Genomic DNA, 20,011 nt, shown 5'->3' with positions numbered 1-20,011 from the left:
TAAAATTGCATTGGGTCGGTTGGCGTATAAAAAGTCCCATAGGCTACATCTTCACTCTATAAATATTTCAATATAACTTATCCATACATCACACGGAGTGTCCGATTTTACTTGCGCGTTCGGAGGTAAGATCCATACATGTTGATTGCCTCCCATAGAATGCATAAAAAACTCAAAGGAAGCAGCCCTACACTAGAGCGATGGCGACGAAGCAAATAAGTAATACAATGTTCCGGAGGAATAGAGCGCCCCCCAATGTTATGACAAAAACAGGATAACTCGTAATTCAAGGTACAGGGAAAGGTAAAAGGTATCTCTTCACTGCGTAGCTGATGACTCTGCCTTAAGCCAACTATTTTCATCCCGCCTAAACGCCATACGTGACTCTCAGCCCCTTAGAAACATCACTCACGTCGATACGTTACGCCACACCAGAAAACCCATTACTAACATGGGATATTCATACAGCTGCTTCCCCCTCGGGACGGGGACCTGCGAATTCGGTTCCCTGGTTAGCAGTTGCTAGCCTCGCGCACAAGCTTAATAGGACCACAGTCTCCGTCGCAGCATAGTGATTTAAGGCATCTAATAGAATTTGTAGATGTCGGCTAAAATTCTTTTCCCAGCCTCTGATAATTTCGTTTAGGTTGTTGAGTCGGGCGTCGTCATCCTGAAGATGACTGGTTGAGCTGTCGTTATGTGACTTTTGAGACTTTACTGTTTGGAATCGCTTCCACTCCTTGTCGGTCATGTTCGGCGGTTGTATGTGACCTACCAGATCCGGATCTGTCTTTTCCAGCTCACGCGACAGCCAGTTCATGTGAGCAGCGAAAACGGTACAGGTCTGCATTAGTTTCGAATGAATCTGGAATATGTAAGTAAAAACGCCACAACCGTATCGGGCAAGGAACACTTACTCGAATTAGCTTGCCGTTCGTAAGCATGCAACCCTTGAGACAAGTATCTAAAAAGTCCACATGGTCTTGCATCAACTCATCCACCGTTCGATCTGGCTTGCCCGATCCATCTAGACTACCGTCCTTAGCTTTGAGTCTTGACATTAGAGATTGCCAATTGGGCTCGATGACCTCTAGAGTGCAAAAGTAGAGGAGTTGTTGGACAAAAACTATCATTCGAGCTCTCAGAGTCCATACTCGTCTCTTCCAGATTTCAATGCGCCTCGCCGATGACTTATGGCACCAGACGATACCAGTATTATGGGTTTGCCATGTTGTCGTCAGCTGTGACTCTAAATATCTCAATGATAGTAGATAGCGGAACAAAGCTTGGTACCGCCATACTGTTTTTCGGCTTATCACAAGTGATACGGGGAAGGGTACCGTATAGTCAAGCTGTAGCGAGGTGAAGCCGAGTGCATTCCTATCGTTTTCAATAGGTTGATTGCTTAGAGGTTGTAAGACCTCCCCTTGCTCAATGCCTGTGATATTAACAACGCGCTGTAACATCTTGATAAGGCTGACCTCGTTCATTTCTATGTGAACGTCTTCCTTGAACGGGTCTAAAGACACGATGCTACCGGGCTGCCGTAGTACGAGATCTAGCAGGGACTGCAGTTTAACGGTGTTGACGGATTTTACAGGTTTTCGCAACTCCGATGCGCTGAGTTCCATAAAATAGGTAAAATAATCAGACGGGTCGAGGAAGAAGTAATGCTTTAGTGAACGCAATCTTGCAGGGAGAGCATGTGTAGTTAGGAGCAACTTCATGAGCGATTCGTTCGCATGAGCATAGGCGTTGTTGACATTATCCAAGAATCGCGCGTCATCAAAAGATTGGGGGACGTCTTGGGCAACCTTACTAACGTCAACACCTCCACATTCCCGCACGACATTGAGATATTTTCCTGCGAGGAGAACTTTGTCTTTGACACCCAGTAATTGCGGGGGTATACCACGCTCGCGGATGGTATATCTTCTCTCCCAATAGTCATCCGTATAGTCCTGTTCTAGTCGGTCTCGCTTGATACTCTTTTGCTCTTTAATAAGAAACTCGGAATGGGGATCTCTGATTTCTCCGTGATGGAGCCATTCATTTAACATTGCCATATATGGTCGACTAGCGTCGCGTAGTAAAGATGTTAATAGCGACCTTGCGGCGGGATCTCCGGACATGGTATCCAATCTCTTGGTGATCAAACCTATAACCACGCCGCCTTTGCAAATCTTTTTGCCCGTTAAGTTCCCTGTCATGTACTCGTTTTCTCGTTGCAAGTTCGCTAGGATGATATCGAAATCCTCTTCGTCTTCATCTTCTTCTTCACTCTCAACATCGACAAGCGCATTTCTTTTTAAGAACTCGTGGGCTAATGAATATAGCTGGTACATCATCTGACTTGTGGGTAGGATATGGACGTTGAGGAGGTGTAGGGTAAAGGTCTCATTGGTTAGGAACTGAGTCTCCAACTGGGCAACCATGACTAGATAATCCTGCAAGAACTTCCTAATGGCAGCGCACAGGGCGTGGTTGACAGCACCAAATTCTGCTCTGCTCTGTACATCGATGAAAGTATCGAGGGCAGAGTAGTAAGTCGCCATTTTCAGCATTGATATTGTCAAGTCCTGAAGACTAGGGTCGAGTCCTGGGAGTATTCTAAATTCGGGGCCTGCAAGTCGATCTCTCTCTTCATCAGGGTCATACGAATAGGAATGTCGGATATATTGTCCCTCGTATCCCATGAATACATACAGTATATCCTCGATGATGGCTGCCTCCTGCATTTCTAGGGATAACTCGTGAAGGGGCTGCGGCTGTAAAGATTGCGGCGCTTGGGAAGCTGGAGGGGGGACTGATACGCGAACCGCGAGAGGCGCAGATGAGTGTTTAGCTAATCTAGCTATAGGTTCCCATACGGCTATAGGTTGTTATGGAATGTTAGTCTAGGCTTTTGAGGCAAGGAATATTCTTCTCACCTAGTGCAGCGTCAAGTTTTGGTTCCTTCGATTTCGTCTCTGGCTGACGAGACTTCGGAGCCTCTTTCGCCTTCCATTTCTCTGGTGGAGGCGCATCCTTAGATCGTCTTTCCGGACTTTTTGTTCGCGAGATGAGCTTCTCTTTAGTAGTGATAGTTGTGCGCTCGGTCCTTCGCTCTTCTACGGTCCTACTAGCCGGTCGTGGATTTCCTGATGCGGTCCGCTTGTGAGGAGGGTTTATATCGGCAGCCTGTGGGGAACGTGTACCTCTTTGATGTTGTGAGCTTCGCGAAGGTTGACCACCTCCGCGGGGTCTTGGGTTGCTGTCATTATCGCTGGTGCCATTTGTGCGCCTCTCTGAATGATTGGAGACCCTCGAAGACATGGTCACTGGATGGCGACATCGGGAAATTCCTTTGCCCCAGTACCATGCGTGTCAAATTGACGTAATTCTGTTGTCGTCAAGTAAATGCAGCTTAGGTCCAAAGTTGAGAGGTTCTAAGTTGTTTGAAGTCCAATTGGGAACTTATCGATAATTAGGTGTGTCGCGTCGAATGAAAAGCCACAAGCGCGTTATATGTAAATAAGTACGATTACTGCTTCGATTAATGAATAGTCTATTCATCTAAACAACAATTACCCCCCTATTCAAACCCCTTTATCAGAGTAAACCCCCGAATAGGTATATTACTCTTTCTTTTTTCCCTTTGCTTTCCCTTTTCCTTTTCCTTTTGCCTTCCCCTTCCCCTTCTCTTGCTCCTGCTCCTGCTCCTTCTCCTCACCTTTCTCATCCCCATTTTCAACCTTTGGCGTCTTCGACTTTTTCAATGGTGGTTGATTCTCTACAGAGATTGACGTCTTCCTCTTCTTATCCGGTTCTTTCTGTACAGAAATATAAGGGGCTTCGATTTCATCAATTTTATCCGAGAAAGGCTCGAGCCTTATTTGTTGCTTGTAGGTCAGTTTTGACTCAGGTTCCTCCTTTTTAGGTGCTTTATCCGGATACGCCTCCTCGTACGGTGGTCTTTCCCAGTCAATATCCACTGCTTTCGACACCCAACGACCTTCGGCCATGACAGGATCTAACGGGATATGCGCGAGATGTGGCAGCCGTGGGAAATGTTGTTTATCTTCCCACTCCATAAGGATATCATTCTTTGGCTCACGATCGTCCAATGTTTCTCTGCGCTTATTGAGCCATTCCCCGAGATGTTCTTTAAACTCTTTTAAGTCGCAATCTAGCTTCGCCTTCAATGGCCAAGCGGGCAATCTTTCAATTACCTCGGAATCAAGGTCAACTCTACCCTGAGCCCATGTCTCCCAAAACTGTGTCATTATAGCATCATAGTCTTGTGTGATAAGTGAGTATAACACCCAAACAGCGTTAGATAATTCCTCATCCATCCTATGTGGTAAAGCCTTTCTCGACCTCTCGAAGTCGCATAGTAAAAGTCTATCAGACTCCTCATCGATTAATATGTTATCCAACTTGAGGTCGCCATGTATAACGCCTGGTAATGAGTTAGTACTTATATACGAATGAAACGTTATTCTAGCTATAATGGAGTCGTACCTTGGTCGAGGTGGAGAAAATCTAGAACCTCGGTGAGCTGCTTAAGCCACTTAAGCTTAACTACTCGATCTTTCTTAGATGAAATAGTCCCTCCTCGGATGTATCTAGTTGTTATACCAATTATGTGACCCTTGTCACCTAATATGATACGATCGAGAGGGAGTATAGAGGGATGAGGCTGCAATGCCATCAACATATTGATCTCATGCCAAATAAACATCATCCCATTATCGTCAAAGATGTATTTGGCCACTAGAGACGCTTCAGTCTGGCCGGCTAGCTTCACAAGATCGACATTGCATGTGAAACGGTCCAGTTCGATCAATTCCGTGCGTTGAAGTGTGGGCCAGGTAGAAAAGGGAGTATCGGAAAGAAGTGGCTTTGGTATATCCGCAAGTGTCTGTATTGGGCTACGTTCTCTCAGACTTTCAAACTCTGCAGGGTCTGATGAGAGCTCTTCCAAGAGACCGTCGGCGTCCAGACGGAGCATAAGAGCTTTAGGAGAAAGGCTTCGGAAGATTTTGTATAGTTTTTTGAAGAGTAGGTTTTTGCCCCATGCCTCATTCGTAGTGAACGATGCCGGAGCCGTTACAAAAATCTCACGGCGACGGTCAGTTAAAAGTATGGTTGTTGTTACCATTCCTGAATATTTCTTGAGGTGGCCTTCCTCGTGGCAGTAGTCCCACTGATGATCGCGGTGCGCGATCGTCTTGAATGTTTCTTCCACGTCAATCATGTTGGATATACGTAATAATATACTCCTAAAGGTAATTTGAATATAATATGATGGAAATTAGGCAAGCCACGAATAAAATCAAAGTCGAAGATAGATTGTACACACCTACCTACTAAGTAGGTATATAAGACAACATTTTGGCAAACAAAGATATGTCCCAACTAGTTTTCTTTATGATGTGGTTGCTAATTTGGGATGCCATTAAAGTAGGTACTAGGTAGTTTCCAGTTCCGGATTCTTTAAAAGGTGCTTGAGGTTTATTATCACCGATCTTAGCTCTCTATAGATCCATATTCTTTGTCGGAATATGATGAAGTGGTCTCTGTGGTTTTGGAAATGTTAGAGACAGAAGATATTCATGGATCTACCTTACAGCTGGAAGGTGACGTGTTATACCTGGACCGTGAAGGAATATTTATATCGTTGCTAGAATCGCGAAAATACCAATGTTGAACATAAACACATCTTAATCAACACCAATAGTCTAGGACCCAATTAACAGAAACAAAATTATGTACACCATGATTCCTCCTATGGACGAAACTGGAGCCAGCTCCAAGAAGAGGAAACGCATCCCTGGCGGACTTGGACTTACATGCAGATGTGCTGATCATCAATATTATTCTCTAAAGTGTGGACACAATACACAGCTTATGATATATAGATGTGGGAGAAACATATCGACGCTAACTAGACTTCCTATCCTTTGTCACAGTCCTGCGGCGGTGATTAGAATCCCCGTCAGTGCCCTATGTTCGAATTGTGAATTGAAGCGTATCCAAGAAAATCTTCAATTGAAAGATGTCGTAAAAAAAGAGGATAACCCCGAAAAACAGGAGGATGAAAATGATGATTCCACTGAGAATCAACGGATAAAGCGACGGAAACTTGAGCAGCCTAGAGCCAAAAGGGGAAATGTATTTAGACCAAAGAGGTGATCGTACGTGTACATTTGATGTAGTGGAAGGGATTATGTGTTGAAACTCGAAAGACTGTTGTTAGTGCTAGGTACTGGGTAATGAGAATAACTGTTAAGTATTAAAGAGCTTCCTGCTAGATTTCTAGAGTTGAACCCCTCGGCTGTCCGGGGTTATCCACATATCTTATCGATAAACAGATGAGTTTCTTCAAGGTTGCATTTATGTACTAAAGTACTTCACATGGTCCAAGCTTTAAAAGCCCCCCCTGTCACGCCTAGCCCCAAACCCCGGTTGGTGCAAACAAGACCCGAGCTTCGTAAACGGTGTAGCAGCCTTGAAGCTTCCAAAGCTTCGTAGCCTCTCGCCCTGATATTCAGCCTCCCGCTTCCCAACTCCAACTTCCCATTCCCCTCCACCGCATAGACCAGTCAACACAACGACTCCGTAACCCAATTTTCGACACAGCTTTCTAATACAATCCGTCAAGATGTTTATGTCAAGATCTGAATACGGTAAATCCCCGCCCCTCCCCCCTCCTCGAGCTCGTAAAGCTGGTATATATCTGCGAAGCTAACATGACGAACGACGACTAGATCGGGGTATCAAGTACGACTCTCTCTCCCACGATTCTCCCTCCCTCGCAACTTATCGTCCTAGCCCTACTATATACCCGTACTAACCCGCATCCCAGCACCTTCTCCCCCGAAGGCCGTCTCTTCCAAGTCGAATATTCTCTCGAAGCCATCAAGCTCGGCTCCACCGCCATCGGAGTCGCGACATCAGAAGGCGTAGTCCTGGGCGTCGAAAAGCGCGTGACCTCGACTCTTCTAGAGACGTCGTCCGTGGAAAAGATCGTCGAAATCGACCGACACATCGGGTGCGCGATGTCGGGGCTGCAAGCCGACGCCCGCAGCATGGTCGAGCACGCGCGCGTCGAGTGCCAGAGCCACAACTTCAACTACAACGAGGACCTGCGCGTCGAGAGCTGCACCCAGGCCATCTGCGACCTGGCCCTGCGCTTCGGCGAGAGCGCTAATGGCGAGGAGAGCATCATGAGCCGCCCCTTCGGCGTCGCCCTCCTCATCGCCGGTTACGACGAGGACGGCCCCCAGCTCTACCACGCTGAGCCCAGCGGTACCTTTTACCGCTACGATGCCAAGGCTATTGGTTCGGGAAGCGAGGGCGCCCAGGCTGAGTTGCAGAATGAGTATCACAAGGTATATTTTATCTTTACATCTACATCCATACAAGCCTAAGATTTATTACTTTTTTATTTACCCCGCCCCCTTATCCATCACGAATAATATTCGATTCGATTTCGAATTTGCTAACCATCTCCCCAGTCCCTCACGATCACGGATGCAGAAACGCTAGTCCTGAAGACCCTGAAGCAGGTGATGGAGGAGAAGCTAGACTCCAAGAACGTGCAGCTGGCGAGCGTGACGAAAGAGCGGGGTTTCAGGATATACACGGACGAAGAGATGGCCCAGGTCGTGGAGAGGCTGCCCGCAAATTAAGCGATCCTAACCCTAGGTGGGGAAATTTTTATACGGTTTCGCTGACGAGGAGTTTTTGGCATCCCGGTATGTATGGTAGGCCGAAAAAAGCATCGCGATTAGACGTGTCTATAGGGGCAGAATAAGAGATTCCGCCCTGCTACTGCTACCACTACTGCTACTACTGCTATTGAGCCGAACCTGATATCAAGACTCTGACTTAGACTTTAAAAGCTGCGCAGGTGGATTTTTTTATAAAGTGTCACCGCATCCGACGTACTAACAGGTACATAATATCCCCTTTTCTTCCGACGCGAGGTATCGAACGCACCTAAGTTTTTTTATTTCAACTCAAACGCCTCTTCATTTCCATTTCCGCATCCGTATCCGTATCCCGTATCTAGTCCGTGCATTCATGAAAACGTAGAATCCTATTCCTACATCTCCACATCCCCCCACACTATCCCTTACCTCCTTAGTATCCAAGTAGATAAGTAAGTCGCTATATAAGATCTCCAGGCTAGAAAAAACCTACCGCCCATTCCTCTCACTGGTCTCTAAATCCAGCCTCTCGAGATCATGCTCCACGGCCAGCAAGCCGATGGCATAAGATGCCTTCTCGCCTTTGGCAAGGACGATCTTGGACTCGTCGAGATCGATCTCTTGGATGCGCTTGTCGAGGCGGCGGGCATGCACCCAGATCGAACCCGGGGGATCGATGTTCAGGTTGACGGACCTTGTATATGGCGGTCCGCGGCCTAACTGCGCGGCTTTGATCCAGGCGGACTCGCATCCGACGGCGATCTGTCGCGCTGATTGCCATCCTGTCAGCCGCGCGATATCGTGGAGCCGTTGGATTGTCCATTGTCGCTGGAAGTCATCGTGGTACTGTGGTGTTGGTTAGTCATATTTGAATACATACTATGTATGTCTACGTCGTGGGGACTCACCTGGATACCCGCCACGAACAACGGGAAACAGCATTCAATCAGTGCAGCCGCCATCAGCGTACTCACGTTTGAGAGTTGCTCGATATTCTCCTCCAGTCCAGCCGCGATGCGACCAACTTCCATACAGTAACCCGCCGTAGTTCTCGCCGAAAGGCCGGCAGCCACCATAGCGATAGGCGGCATAGTCGGATGGGCGCGGTGCAGTACGATAAGGCCCATGTAAAAGTTCATCCAGATGCCCGCGATGGAGTACGTCCTGTAATGAGCCGCGAGGCCGAACGGGGTCGCCTTCGCGGGGTAGATGTCGGCGCCGAGGGGTTGGAATTCGGGACCGAAGTGGCTCTTTAAAGTCTCGAAGGCCTGCCGGATCTCCTCCCACTCGCGATACGCCTCGGCGGTACTAGTGTCGAGGTCGATATTCTCGGAGGACTCGTCGCTGGGCGGCGACGTCTCCCGCGGCGGGGTGAAGCCCATCGGCACCGTCACCCTCTCTGGATGGCGAGGTACCATGCCCGGAAACATTCCCGGCGAACCCCCGCGGCCCGGTCCGTTCGCCTTGAACGCTTCGCGCTTGCGGGTTAGGTCCTTTGACGTGAAACTTGCTAAACGGCCGAGCAACAGCATTAGGTGGTCGTACGTGCCATATCTAATAAATTGTCAGCACTATATAACTCGTTATATGACACGTGCGGTGTGTAAGCTCACATAGCATCGAGCCTCCCCATTGGGGCTCTTGGCGGGCATTGAGTCCATTGGTTATACTCCAGGCTTCGTTGGTCAGCACAGTCATATCTTAAAGTGCACGACATGGCGCGAAACTTACAATAATTGAGTTCCACCAAGGATGCTTTGGTATACGTCCATTTTACAGTACCACCAGTAAAGATCGCTCATTTGCTGGTACTTCTCCATATCCCTCTCTGTGTGTTGTGTTCTCGATCTCCGATATTGGCTTCGTTCTTCAGGGACCATTCCCAATTCATCATACGAGATATCTCTACCAGTTATTGCGCTTAGTAGAGGCACATCAATCAGATCCCAGTCCTTATGCAAAGGTCCGTTTTCCTCATATGTTGGGAACATTCCAAACGCATCGATTGGAGATTGTTGCATTTCTTGCAACCTCATCTGAAGTTTGATTGCCATCATATTTCGCGTCATCTCGGCGAACGGTATTTCTCTGAATAGCAAACGCGCACCTAGCAAATGCCTACTCCATTTATCGTGGTCGGAATTCCATACTTCATAAAATGATAGAACTAACGTCGCCGCCAGGTTCGCAGGTTGGGCTCGCCTGTTTGGCCGACCAACGTTCCGCGCAATTCTCCTCAGAGCTAGGTGGTAGTGTTTAAGAGACGCTGTAGGCGGTACGGATTGGAGTTTCGCAATCTGTAAACTTGCGATGGCGAGGATTGCGTGAAGGAGAGCCGGATGAGTCAAGGCTAGAATCGGGAACGTGTCTAAACAGGTGAGAGGAGATCACAATTATAAATAGAGAGTAACAACTTACAGGTCCAAATGTGTTGGCGTGCCTTCGGTATTGATGTTCCTTGGAAAAGGGGAGTTGGGTCGAAAGGATGTCTTTCGTAAAGAGAGATGCTAGGTCCGGTCACGTTTATAAAATGCCAGAACACCGCTGCTATTTGTTTATCATTGAGAGGTGAGTTTGCTGGCGAAGGTTCATACGTCGCGAGGAAGCTTTGAGGTGCAAATGCGGAGAAAGTTCTCGTCTGAGTTCCGAACATATCATACGGCTGATCGAGACTTTGGAAAGCAACGACTCCGAGTTCATTGAAGTCAAGTGAGGTGCGCCGCTCACCAATCGGCATATCATCCGACTCTACCATAGATTCATCGTCCGAGACAGGGTATTCCCATTCCTCGAGTTCTGGTTCTGCATCAGCCTGTATGTACACTACGGATTCAGCGCGAGCTTTGCCTTTGTCAAGCTGAGAGTTGTCTAGCTGTTGCTGTTGCTGATGATGCTGCTGTTGATGATGCTCTGGTTGAATATGAGAGATATTCTGACCAAAGTTCGCCGGTTGGTCTGGCCTCCATTGAGATTGTGAGAATGCATCGACAGTTGCTGGCGAAATGAAAGTGTATTTCGATGGTGCAGGTTGAGGTCCAAATGCGTTCGGATCGAAGTTCAGAGGAGGCGATGAGGTCTGTCCTGCCTGGCCGTGATATCCATGGCCATACTGAGCAACAAGTTGATGGTATCCTGCTGGTGGGGGTTTAGGGGCGATTATCTGTAAAGATTGCGACGAAGACCTTTGCTGCGCTGCCGATAATTGTTGCTCTCTTACCAGCGCCTGAGGAGAAGGCGCTGGATAATGGATGGGACCATAAGAAGCATTGGCAAATGCGCCGAGAGGGTCTTTAAAGACGACCCTTTGGCTATATCCTTCGCATTGCCGTTTCGACTTCAAGCAGTTGTTACAAGTTGGCCTTCCTTCATCACATTTTATTCTGCGCTTTCGGCAAGCTTAATAGCAATGAGTCAGTTCCGCTCATAGAAACCGGGCGGGAAACTGAACGGATGGGGGTCATATGAGTTACTACGTACTGAGACAACCGGTCTTCGTTCGCTTCCGAACAATCGGTTTCTTAGGCGCCGAATTGTCGTCATCCTTATCTTCTGGCGTTGGCGGCCGGGGAGGTTGAGAGTTCGAAGATGCGTCTTGGGACGCTTCGTCCGTCGAATCCATTTCAGAAAAAATGATCGTCGTTATACTACCTAATTCAGCCTCCGGGTAGTAAAATTATTGTCTTGCAATCCAGCCGTTCAAATATGTTAAGCCGTCACATGGTATATAGACGATAGGCCCGATCTGGGGCTAGGAAAGTACCGACTACAAAATGGCGCCGGACATGCTCGCGGGTAGTTCTCTCAGTCTAGCGGATGGACGGGTCCTCAACACGAACTGAGGACTATAACAGGAGCCCACAACGTTCAGTCTATCTAATGATCGAGCCCGGAAAGCAATTACGGTATAAGATAAGTCTCCGAGGATCCGACTAGCTAGCAAAATGGGGACGGGGCATTCGGGACAAAGGCTGAATAATGGATATAATGGATATAATGGACACTGGTGGTAAGAGTACACGATGAAGAGATAAACGACACGGCCTGATTCTAGGATATAGCTTATATCGACCAGTGAAACATCTGGTGCGACAAAATAGGGCCGGAATATGCTTGCTCGCTGGTGTGGACAATTGAGGCACTCAAGCCTCTAGGAGTAGGACGGGGTGCGACGGGGTAATTGCGAATTTGAAGACGGCAGTTTTCTAGACCTAGGGGTCTTTCAATTCAGCGGATGCCCCAATATGTAAATGTAGATGGTCGTACATACCGTACCTAGCCCTGGAGGTACGCACGGGGACATTGGGAACATTTGGACGCGGGACAGATGGTGGGAATTGGTGGGGTTCAGCTAGCTGTTACCAATAAGAGAACAGTCAGACGAGCGCGAGCGGTAGCGGTAGTAAAGTAGTGTAGTAGCAAGGATATGCCACAGTGGGAGAGTGGGCGGTCTTTAGATCTCGGCGTAGCTGGGCAAACTTGCTAGGCTTAGCGATCCTTCAATGCTGTAGTGCCATTGGGTTTCTGCGACCTAGTTCAGCTTAGGAGCGGATCGGTCCAGACCCGGCCTCAGCAATAGATTCGTCACTAGGTTGGCTGGTTGGTAGACTTCAAAAGCCGGACGCCATCGACGACGGGGGGGCTCAGACCACCGTGATGGTGACCAAATTGGGAATATTGGCGGTGAAATTGAGAGCCGCCACCGTAAAAAAAGACAAGGAAGATCCCGCGACAATTTAATTGTGTACATGCCATGATGCCATAAACAAACGCGAACAGCCTCTTTCGTACAGGTATACAAAGGGGGCGACGGAGACCTGAACCGGAACAGCTAGGTACAGTACCTAGCCTTAGCTGATTTCCATATGCAGCTCCAATCCGCCCTATTACTACCCACCATCAACCACCAACGCCGAGGAACCTTACCACCAACTCCACGTGAAGACGAAATATGCAGTATATCCAGTATATGCAGTATGATAACGGAAAAAGAGGTGGCAAGACAGATTTGCCGTAGCAACCGGATACCGTATCCTTGCAGCGTGTTGTATTAGACCTGTAGCCAGTAGTAGCCAGTAATAGCCAGTAACCAGTAGTCTGCAGCCTGCAACTTGTAGGTAATATAATTGTACGGGCCCCGCGACGGCGTTGAGCTAGGGAGGTCCCATGAACGAAGCTGATGCATTCAACCAGAGTTGCTCAAGTTGCGGTAGATCGAGGTACGACATCTGATGATGCGCGACGATGTTGGGGTCCCATTTCCTGCAACCTGGGAAATTTGACCTCGGAGAGGGTCAATTGCTCATACTGTCCAACTGTGCTACGCAGAAACGCGCATCCTTTGCAGTAACGACAAATTGTCCTACCCACCGGTTACTTTCCGTTGGCTGGTCATCGATTCGCATCTCCAGACACACATAACATAGCAAAACCCGGGCTGCTTTTGCTGCGACCAGCTGCGCACACGTCTTGACTGACCTCTTATCACGAGTCTTCAGGTGGATAGGAAGATCCTTAGGCAGCACTGAAGGAACCAAGCCGACTAGTGAGTGAGCTTACGGACGAAGGAAGACACCTAACTCCTTGGTAGACATCTTCCCTCCCTTCTCTAAGATTTATGTAGGTATGATCAGCGGCTTCAAGCCGCCTGTTTGTACCTCATTCCACGGCTTCACATAGCACATGACACAACGTCGCCAATTCAACATACCCAATCGATACTTATCATCATGAGATTTCTTAGTAAGGAGAAGAAAAAATAGAAAAAGAAAAAGAAAAAACTCCAAAAAACCAACATCATCGAGTTTGAACTAGGTAAGGTAGAGAAGGCGCGTAGAAGCTAATGTACCCGCGTGTCTCGGGAGAGTGAGTCTCAGGTCCGCCGGTCGACGCAGCCGTGCATGCACAGCGACCTAGGGGTCTTGGTACTTATGCAGGCTGTAGGAGTCGGGCGTGACCACGATGATAATCTGTGCTCATACCTACTAGGTAAGTACAGCAGCAATTTCCGAGGCGCCATAGCCACGGCATAGAAACAGTGTTTCGTAGTGCAGGATATTTATCCCGTGACTCCGTATGATAAGAGTCAGCGACAGCGACAGCGACAATGCCATCATTTTCTCCTCAGCGAGGGAAAGCATCTATCAATTAGGTAATAGAACTGCGTCGATCGCAAAAGTGAGCAGGCCGTTGTGGCGGTGATTAAGTCAGTACCTATGAGTGAGACGGGTAGTGACATGAACCCTTTGGTTGGAAATCTGCGTAGACTGAAGCGGTTGCGCAACAAGTATTCCCATGTGGTACTGCAAGGAATAGGGAACTGCAAGAGGCTGCGATATTGCCGTCCAGGCAGTAACCGTAGCAGTTCCTAGGGAGTCTTAGCAGTCTTAGTCAACTGATATCGACACCAAAAGGCCCGCTTGCATACGGCCAGCCGTTGTGTCACCGTCGATCCTACGTAGAGACACTCAGTCTTCCCTTCTCGGAGTACTGGCCGGCCCTACTAGGACTTCTTCAGGAAAATCTTCATCCTGCTTGTCATCCCACTTTATGACTATGACCTAGATGTTTCATATAGTTTGCAGCCTCATGTGGGGTTCGGCTCATGTAGTGTACTAAAGCTATTAGGTGTATGAGTTGTATGGGAAAGCCACGAAGCAGCTCTGTCGACTGATATTGTAATGTACATTGTAGGTTAAGAACGACACGTTTTTTCTGCAGCAGTCAGTGGGCTATTAGCAATCATGTGGGAACCCGCGGTCAAGAAGCGAGTCTGGTAAGATTATGTGATGTGATTGTCATCAAACAAGGAAGATATCGGGAGGTTTGGCACAGAAGGTTTGATAACCTCATATCTTGTTGGGCTCGTGAAACGAAGCTATTCCGGTCCGAAGACCTTAAAAGGCGTGGATGCTCTGATGAATTCGACTGATCCCTGATATGAAAAAGATATATTTAGATAAAACTAGGATGATATGCAGAGGGTATCAAATTGAGCATATATTCATTGGAAGAAATGGAAAAGAGATCCTTGAAATCGAACCTTCTGCCTCAATTATTGATTTAGTTCACGTGACGGTGGCATTTAAACTTTCTTGGTTCCTTGGTTATGGTGGGGCAGATACGTCCGTATCAGCATTATCGGAGGTACCCACTTCTCTCATGATCCCTGCAAAAAAGTTTCCAACATCAACTCACTTTTCAACTTTGATCATTAACTTCAAGCTTATCAAAACTCTTCTCTCAACATTGACAATTCCAGAATTGGCCTCCAAACGGGATTTTGACCGTAAAATAAGTTATCGGGATCCATACATTTGATTAGACATGTTTGCGGTACCAGGTTGGGCCGTATCGGCGGATAATCTCAAACCTGAGGCCGTCGTAGCTCCCAAGGCCACTCCAGAAGAATCCACTGATTCAAGGAAGCGCAAGAGACCATCAGGGCCAAATGTCACATCATCCAACGTTGCAGATCTCTGGGAACGGGTTATGGAAGGAAGGTCAAAGAAAAAGGCCAAATCTGATGAAGACGGACCTACAGAGCGCCCCAAAAAGGTGACTCTGAAGGAGAAAAAGAAATTATGGAAGTTGAGGCTACGAGAAGAAGCCGAAAAAGCTGCGGCAAATGGCGAGCCTATTGAGAGCAAGAAACCCAAGCCTACCTCGGAATCGCAAGATGCCGCACCGGGGAAGGAAGTGAAGGATAAGAAAAAGAAGAAATCCAAAGACAGGAAAGAAACCGAAGCAACAACCCAAACAACCCAAACAACCAAAGCCTCAGCCCCAGCAGCGCCAAAGTTAACCCCCATGCAAGCCGCGATGCGAGAAAAGCTTGTATCAGCGCGGTTCCGCCATCTCAACGAGACATTATACACGAAGCCCTCCGCGGACTCCTTCCAGTTATTCCAAGACTCGCCGGAGATGTTCCAGGAGTACCACGAGGGCTTCCGGCGACAAGTCGACGTGTGGCCGGAGAACCCCGTGGACGGGTACATCGCGGACATCCAATCGCGGGGCTCGCAGCGCGCACCCCACCGCTCGCGGCCAGCGCCACCCCCAACGAGCGGCGTGATTCCCCTCCCGCGCACAAACGGCACGAGCACGATCGCGGACCTCGGCTGCGGCGACGCCAAGCTCGCCTCCGCGCTGCAGTCCTCATGCAAGAAACTCCGCCTCTCGATCCTCAGCTACGATCTGCAGAGCCCGTCGGCGCTCGTCACGAAAGCCGATATAGCGAACCTGCCGCTCCCCGACGGCGGCGTCGACGTCGTCGTCTTCTGCCTCGCGCTCATGGGCACCAACTGGCTCGACTTCGTCGAGGAGGCGTACCGCATTCTGCATTGGAAAGGCGAGCTCTGGGTCGCTGAGATCAAGAGCCGGTTTGGTCCTGTCGGTGGTGGGAAGGGGAAGAAGGTGGTAGGGGCGCCGGTGGAGCATAGTGTTGGACATCGGAGGAAAGTGCAGGGGAAGAAGGGGAAGGGGAAGGATGTAGAAGGTGGGGATGGGGAGAGGGATGAGGCTGAGCTGGCTATTGAGGTTGATGGGGCGGATGATAAGAGGGAGGAGACGGATGTGACGGCGTTCGTGGAGGCGTTGCGGAAGAGGGGGTTTGTGCTACAAGGCGCGGTAGACTTGAAGAATAAGATGTTTGTGAAGATGCATTTCATCAAAGCGGCGTCGCCGACCGTCGGGAAGGGGGTTGTTGCTACTACATCCACGTCAAAGGAATCAAGTCGAGGCGCTGGCCCGAAGAAGAGCGGTGTCAAGTTCATCGATGCGAAAGAGCAGGGCAAGCCGGAGGAGGAGAACTCTATTCTGAAGCCCTGTGTCTATAAGCTGCGATAGGCGAGCTAAGATATTATCCATAAACTACCACCACCACCACATATATAACCGTTCACCGTTCACCTTCGCATCGTCATGCCAATATATCTAACCTGCAATAGCTTTTTTCATTAGACGAGGCCCGGAAGTATCTGCATGAAATTTAGGCCGAATATAATGATGATAAAGATATCATAATCAACGACCTTTTTCTAAAGCTCTCTCTCCAGGTCGCATGCAAAAGTCCCTGCCAGTGTCCTATAGATTGCGCCCTCTACTAACTAAATAGATCGAGTGGTGATCAAACCCCACGCCCGAGCTTGCCATGCTATCAGGGCGTGCCATTGCGCCCCTCGGATCGCGTATGCTATGTATCAAATGCAAGTGGAAGATTTACGTCTTAGTTATTAAAGAGGAGGGAAGCGGCAAACTCGACATTGCCACCGGTCGCCTCCAATGCGTTAATAGCTTGCTGTCGATCCCAGCCTAATGACACCAACGTGTTGATATCGTTTTCTGGAAAAGTTCGTTGGGGCTGTGCTTGAGGTTGCGGTTGCGGTTGGGGAGGACGGGCGACGGGGGCCGCGGGTCGGGATGTGATAGGCGCGGAGGAAGTAGAAGGACCTGCAGAAGACGATGCCTGGGGACCTGTGACGGCCCCTGATCGGGCACCAATAGTTGTACCACCTGGTCCCTGGACGGTTGGTTCCTGGTTAACCGCCTCTTCAGTTTCCTTGGGGATATCCGACTCGCCGAGGAAATCCACCTCTTCTCCTTGGATGATGAGCTTGTTTCGCACAAGATCAATGACCGCTTGGTGACCCTTAAGAATGTCCAGGCCAATCAGCAGGTCAACAGATTTCCCCTCCATGACCGTGAATGCGGCCGCGAGATGTTTCGTGCCAAGCTGGAGCATGGTATAATGAACGCGGCCTATAATATTGGCGGTTCCCACTCCGCGAGCCACACCGGCGAAGCGTCTGTCCACAAGGCGCATTATGTTGCATGCCTCAGCACAAGACGGAGACATGATCGTAGCTTGGGCGCCCGAATCAACCAGGGCCTTGACTTTGATGCCGTTGACCTTAACATCGACGTAGAGTAAGTGTACGCGGCCAAACGCTAGTAAGAGAATAAGTTAGTAAGCGCGATTTAAGACACTTGGATAAGAGCAACGTACATTCAGGGTTGTACTCCATGGCGTTTTGGAGATTCTCCATGACACCTTGCTGGCGTATCATATCCTCGATCTTGGCTTGCGATTCGGGGTTAAACTCATCGTTGTTCAGAGCTTCGATCTCTCGCATACGGGCTCGGCGAGCTTCCTCTTGCTGGTCTGCACTCTGGCGGAAGATCTGGGCGAATCTCTGGGGATTCTCGAGGGCGCCGGCAAGAGTAGGGTTTGCTCGTTCTAACTCGCTTCTTAGTCGTGGATCGCCGAGGACTTGTAGACGGATGAGTTCGGGATCTTGGGCTAGGGTGGAAGCCTGTCGTCTCTGGGGCTCGCGAGGCGCAGGCTCGACGCCGGTGTTGCCACGCATATCCCGCACGTGCAATGCTAACATGTCACCGTCAGAGATATTAAGCTCTTGCAAGGTCTTAGAATTGTCGGTGATGAGTTGGCCATTATGATAGATGTTCTGAGACGGCGCGGGTATTCCTTCGGCTTCGATGGAACTTCGAAGGTCCGCGAGTGTCATATCGGGAGGGACATCGAGGTTTATTAGCTGAAGCTCTGAAGCCTCAACGGTCGGATTGTTCACGTTGACGGTGATATGCCTACAAGACAGAGAGTATTAGCCAGGGTGCAACTGATGGTAGAACCTGATGCGAAGGGGCGTGCAATGGCGGGCTTACATTTTAACTCGACACGATGGCTTAGGATAAGCTGTAATGACTGTCGGGTTGGTCGCAGAACAGTCGATCTTGGAGTATTAAGAAGAACAAGATCGAAGTGGGGGAAAGACGCAAGCGCCGCAGTTGGGTACGGGCTACGGGCTACCTAATGGGCTACCTGATAGAATACCTGGTAGGTCCTAAGTGCTAAGGTATGTCGTGTCGTGAACCAAAACAAAAACGAGAGTGGTGTAGTGCCGTAGTGTTGTAATGTGGTGAAGTTTGTAGTGTGTGTCTGAATCAAATCGAATCGGCGATCAGGAAAATTTGGCGAGAGTTATGGTGCAGAGACGTTGGAAAGGCGACGAATGATAAGTTTGAATGAGGTGCTGACTGCCTTGACGATGTAACACAGGCACATGCAACAGGAGCAATGGAGGTTGAAGGGCGGGTAGGTGATCCGTAAATGTGCTGGTTGGTAGATTTAAGGTCAGTATAAGAAAGCCAAGTTTAAGTGTTCCAGGTATTTCTACGACAGTTCAAAGTTCAAATGTTGACATGGACATGCCCTGGTACATATATGTACTTATCTGGGATAGTGACGCCACTATCAGTTTCGAGCTGTAGTATCGTACCCACGGTACCGGAAATGTAGCGTAAAATAAGGTAATCAAGGTCCCTCCTTCTCCCCTCCTTCTCTCCGCCCCCGACTGCATCTACATCATCGCTTTCCCATCTTTCCGCACTTGCACTTATGTGCTTGACCACCTGTTGACCACTTGCGACTGCGGACAGTGGTAAATTCTCCACATTATTAGGAAACAGACCCGTCCCGTTGAACGCCGCTAGTAGAGCCTAGACCCTAATTAGATTTTTGATTCGCAGGGTTTCTGATGGGTAACATCTCCACCTGGCTAAGATCCCCCTTAGCTGAGGGCTCATTTGATCGCGTAGGGCTGGAGACATCCGTAGTTCAAGACTTTTGTTTAACAGTAACAACTATTGCATGGCGTATTGATCGCTTTGACATGCAACACTCCCTATCTAGTAGTATTAAATACTCATATGGATGTCCGATATTGTTACTTCAAATGGCCATTGAACCATCCATATGGATATATTGTCCAACTATAACAGCATCAATAGTCACACGTGCAAATATCTCTACCTACTAGGTATCAATTAGGGTTACGTCACGATGCAACTGATTAAATTCAGCATTTCTGCTGACTGAGATCCCTGGAAACCAATAGAATATATACATATTATTAATTATCTCCTAGGAGCTTTGTTTAACCTTTATGATATCGTATCTTCTATTTCAAATTGATACAGTTCCTCGCCCCTTTGCCCTTCAATTTTTATATTAATCCAATGGCAACCACCTCAAAGACTCTTCTCGATGACATAGGAGTGACTATAGAAATGGTCTTAGCTTTGGCGAGGATGTAACTCAACTCCACTAAACTTGACAATTCAGATGATCCCAGCTAACCGATCGTCACATGGGGATGCAATATGCGGCCGACAACACCTCGGAAGTTATTCCTATCACATATGAATGCATTGAGATGTATGTTGTTATTAATGTCAACTACCTACATATGTAGGTACCCAATATATTATCTATACTATACAAAATACGAGATAACCTT

The 20,011-nt window shown here is 48.5% G+C and overlaps 5 protein-coding genes across 5 annotated transcripts; 2 read left to right on the top strand and 3 right to left on the bottom strand.

Annotated features, from left to right (window-relative positions):
* Window positions 1–127: 127 nt before the first annotated feature.
* On the bottom strand, window positions 128–3,423 carry GGS22DRAFT_63461 (Spc98 family-domain-containing protein). The gene is made up of 3 exons (XM_047967617.1): window positions 2,931–3,423; window positions 918–2,872; window positions 128–865 (listed from the first exon to the last, which is right to left on the bottom strand). Exons 1-3 carry the CDS (start codon window positions 3,313–3,315, stop codon window positions 461–463), a joined length of 2,745 nt encoding a protein of 914 aa, XP_047822660.1. The 5' UTR covers window positions 3,316–3,423; the 3' UTR covers window positions 128–460.
* A 194-nt stretch (window positions 3,424–3,617) lies between these two features.
* GGS22DRAFT_196680 (uncharacterized protein) lies at window positions 3,618–5,239 on the bottom strand (the record flags this gene model as incomplete). Its single annotated transcript, XM_047965871.1, has 2 exons — window positions 3,618–4,441; window positions 4,504–5,239. 2 exons carry the CDS (start codon window positions 5,237–5,239, stop codon window positions 3,618–3,620), a joined length of 1,560 nt encoding a protein of 519 aa, XP_047822659.1.
* Window positions 5,240–6,383: 1,144 nt separating this feature from the next.
* On the top strand, window positions 6,384–7,872 carry GGS22DRAFT_152452 (nucleophile aminohydrolase). Its single transcript, XM_047959688.1, has 4 exons — window positions 6,384–6,671; window positions 6,753–6,765; window positions 6,851–7,376; window positions 7,503–7,872. Exons 1-4 carry the CDS (start codon window positions 6,647–6,649, stop codon window positions 7,674–7,676), a joined length of 738 nt encoding a protein of 245 aa, XP_047822658.1. The 5' UTR covers window positions 6,384–6,646; the 3' UTR covers window positions 7,677–7,872.
* GGS22DRAFT_152449 (uncharacterized protein) lies at window positions 7,873–11,906 on the bottom strand. Its single transcript, XM_047959687.1, has 7 exons — window positions 11,175–11,906; window positions 10,380–11,093; window positions 10,116–10,265; window positions 9,429–10,065; window positions 9,311–9,373; window positions 8,606–9,251; window positions 7,873–8,543 (listed from the first exon to the last, which is right to left on the bottom strand). Exons 1-7 carry the CDS (start codon window positions 11,314–11,316, stop codon window positions 8,187–8,189), a joined length of 2,709 nt encoding a protein of 902 aa, XP_047822657.1. The 5' UTR covers window positions 11,317–11,906; the 3' UTR covers window positions 7,873–8,186.
* A 2,835-nt stretch (window positions 11,907–14,741) lies between these two features.
* Window positions 14,742–16,730, top strand: GGS22DRAFT_63394 (methyltransferase-domain-containing protein). Its single transcript, XM_047967616.1, has one exon. It carries the CDS (start codon window positions 15,021–15,023, stop codon window positions 16,539–16,541), a length of 1,521 nt encoding a protein of 506 aa, XP_047822656.1. The 5' UTR covers window positions 14,742–15,020; the 3' UTR covers window positions 16,542–16,730.
* Window positions 16,731–20,011: the final 3,281 nt, after the last annotated feature.

This window comes from Annulohypoxylon maeteangense (assembly GCF_022496945.1).
Source record: "Annulohypoxylon maeteangense strain CBS 123835 unplaced genomic scaffold GGS22scaffold_2, whole genome shotgun sequence".
Lineage (NCBI taxonomy): Eukaryota > Fungi > Ascomycota > Sordariomycetes > Xylariales > Hypoxylaceae > Annulohypoxylon > Annulohypoxylon maeteangense.
The sequence above is the reverse complement of the archived record's forward strand: the minus strand, read 5'-3'. Positions and strand labels throughout refer to the sequence as shown.

Coding starts and splice junctions, on each gene's coding strand:
- GGS22DRAFT_63461 (XM_047967617.1), bottom strand. CDS start 3,315: ATGTCTTCGAGGGTCTCCAATCATTCAGAGAGGCGCACAAATGGCACC. Junction 2,873..2,930: donor AAAACTTGACGCTGCACTAG/GTGAGAAGAATA, acceptor AACAACCTATAG/CCGTATGGGAACCTATAGCT. Junction 866..917: donor CGAACGGCAAGCTAATTCGA/GTAAGTGTTCCT, acceptor TACATATTCCAG/ATTCATTCGAAACTAATGCA.
- GGS22DRAFT_152452 (XM_047959688.1), top strand. CDS start 6,647: ATGTTTATGTCAAGATCTGAATACG. Junction 7,377..7,502: donor TGCAGAATGAGTATCACAAG/GTATATTTTATC, acceptor CCATCTCCCCAG/TCCCTCACGATCACGGATGC.
- GGS22DRAFT_152449 (XM_047959687.1), bottom strand. CDS start 11,316: ATGGATTCGACGGACGAAGCGTCCCAAGACGCATCTTCGAACTCTCAA. Junction 11,094..11,174: donor AACGAAGACCGGTTGTCTCA/GTACGTAGTAAC, acceptor ATTGCTATTAAG/CTTGCCGAAAGCGCAGAATA. Junction 9,252..9,310: donor ATGGGGAGGCTCGATGCTAT/GTGAGCTTACAC, acceptor ACAATTTATTAG/ATATGGCACGTACGACCACC.
- GGS22DRAFT_63394 (XM_047967616.1), top strand. CDS start 15,021: ATGTTTGCGGTACCAGGTTGGGCCGTATCGGCGGATAATCTCAAACCT.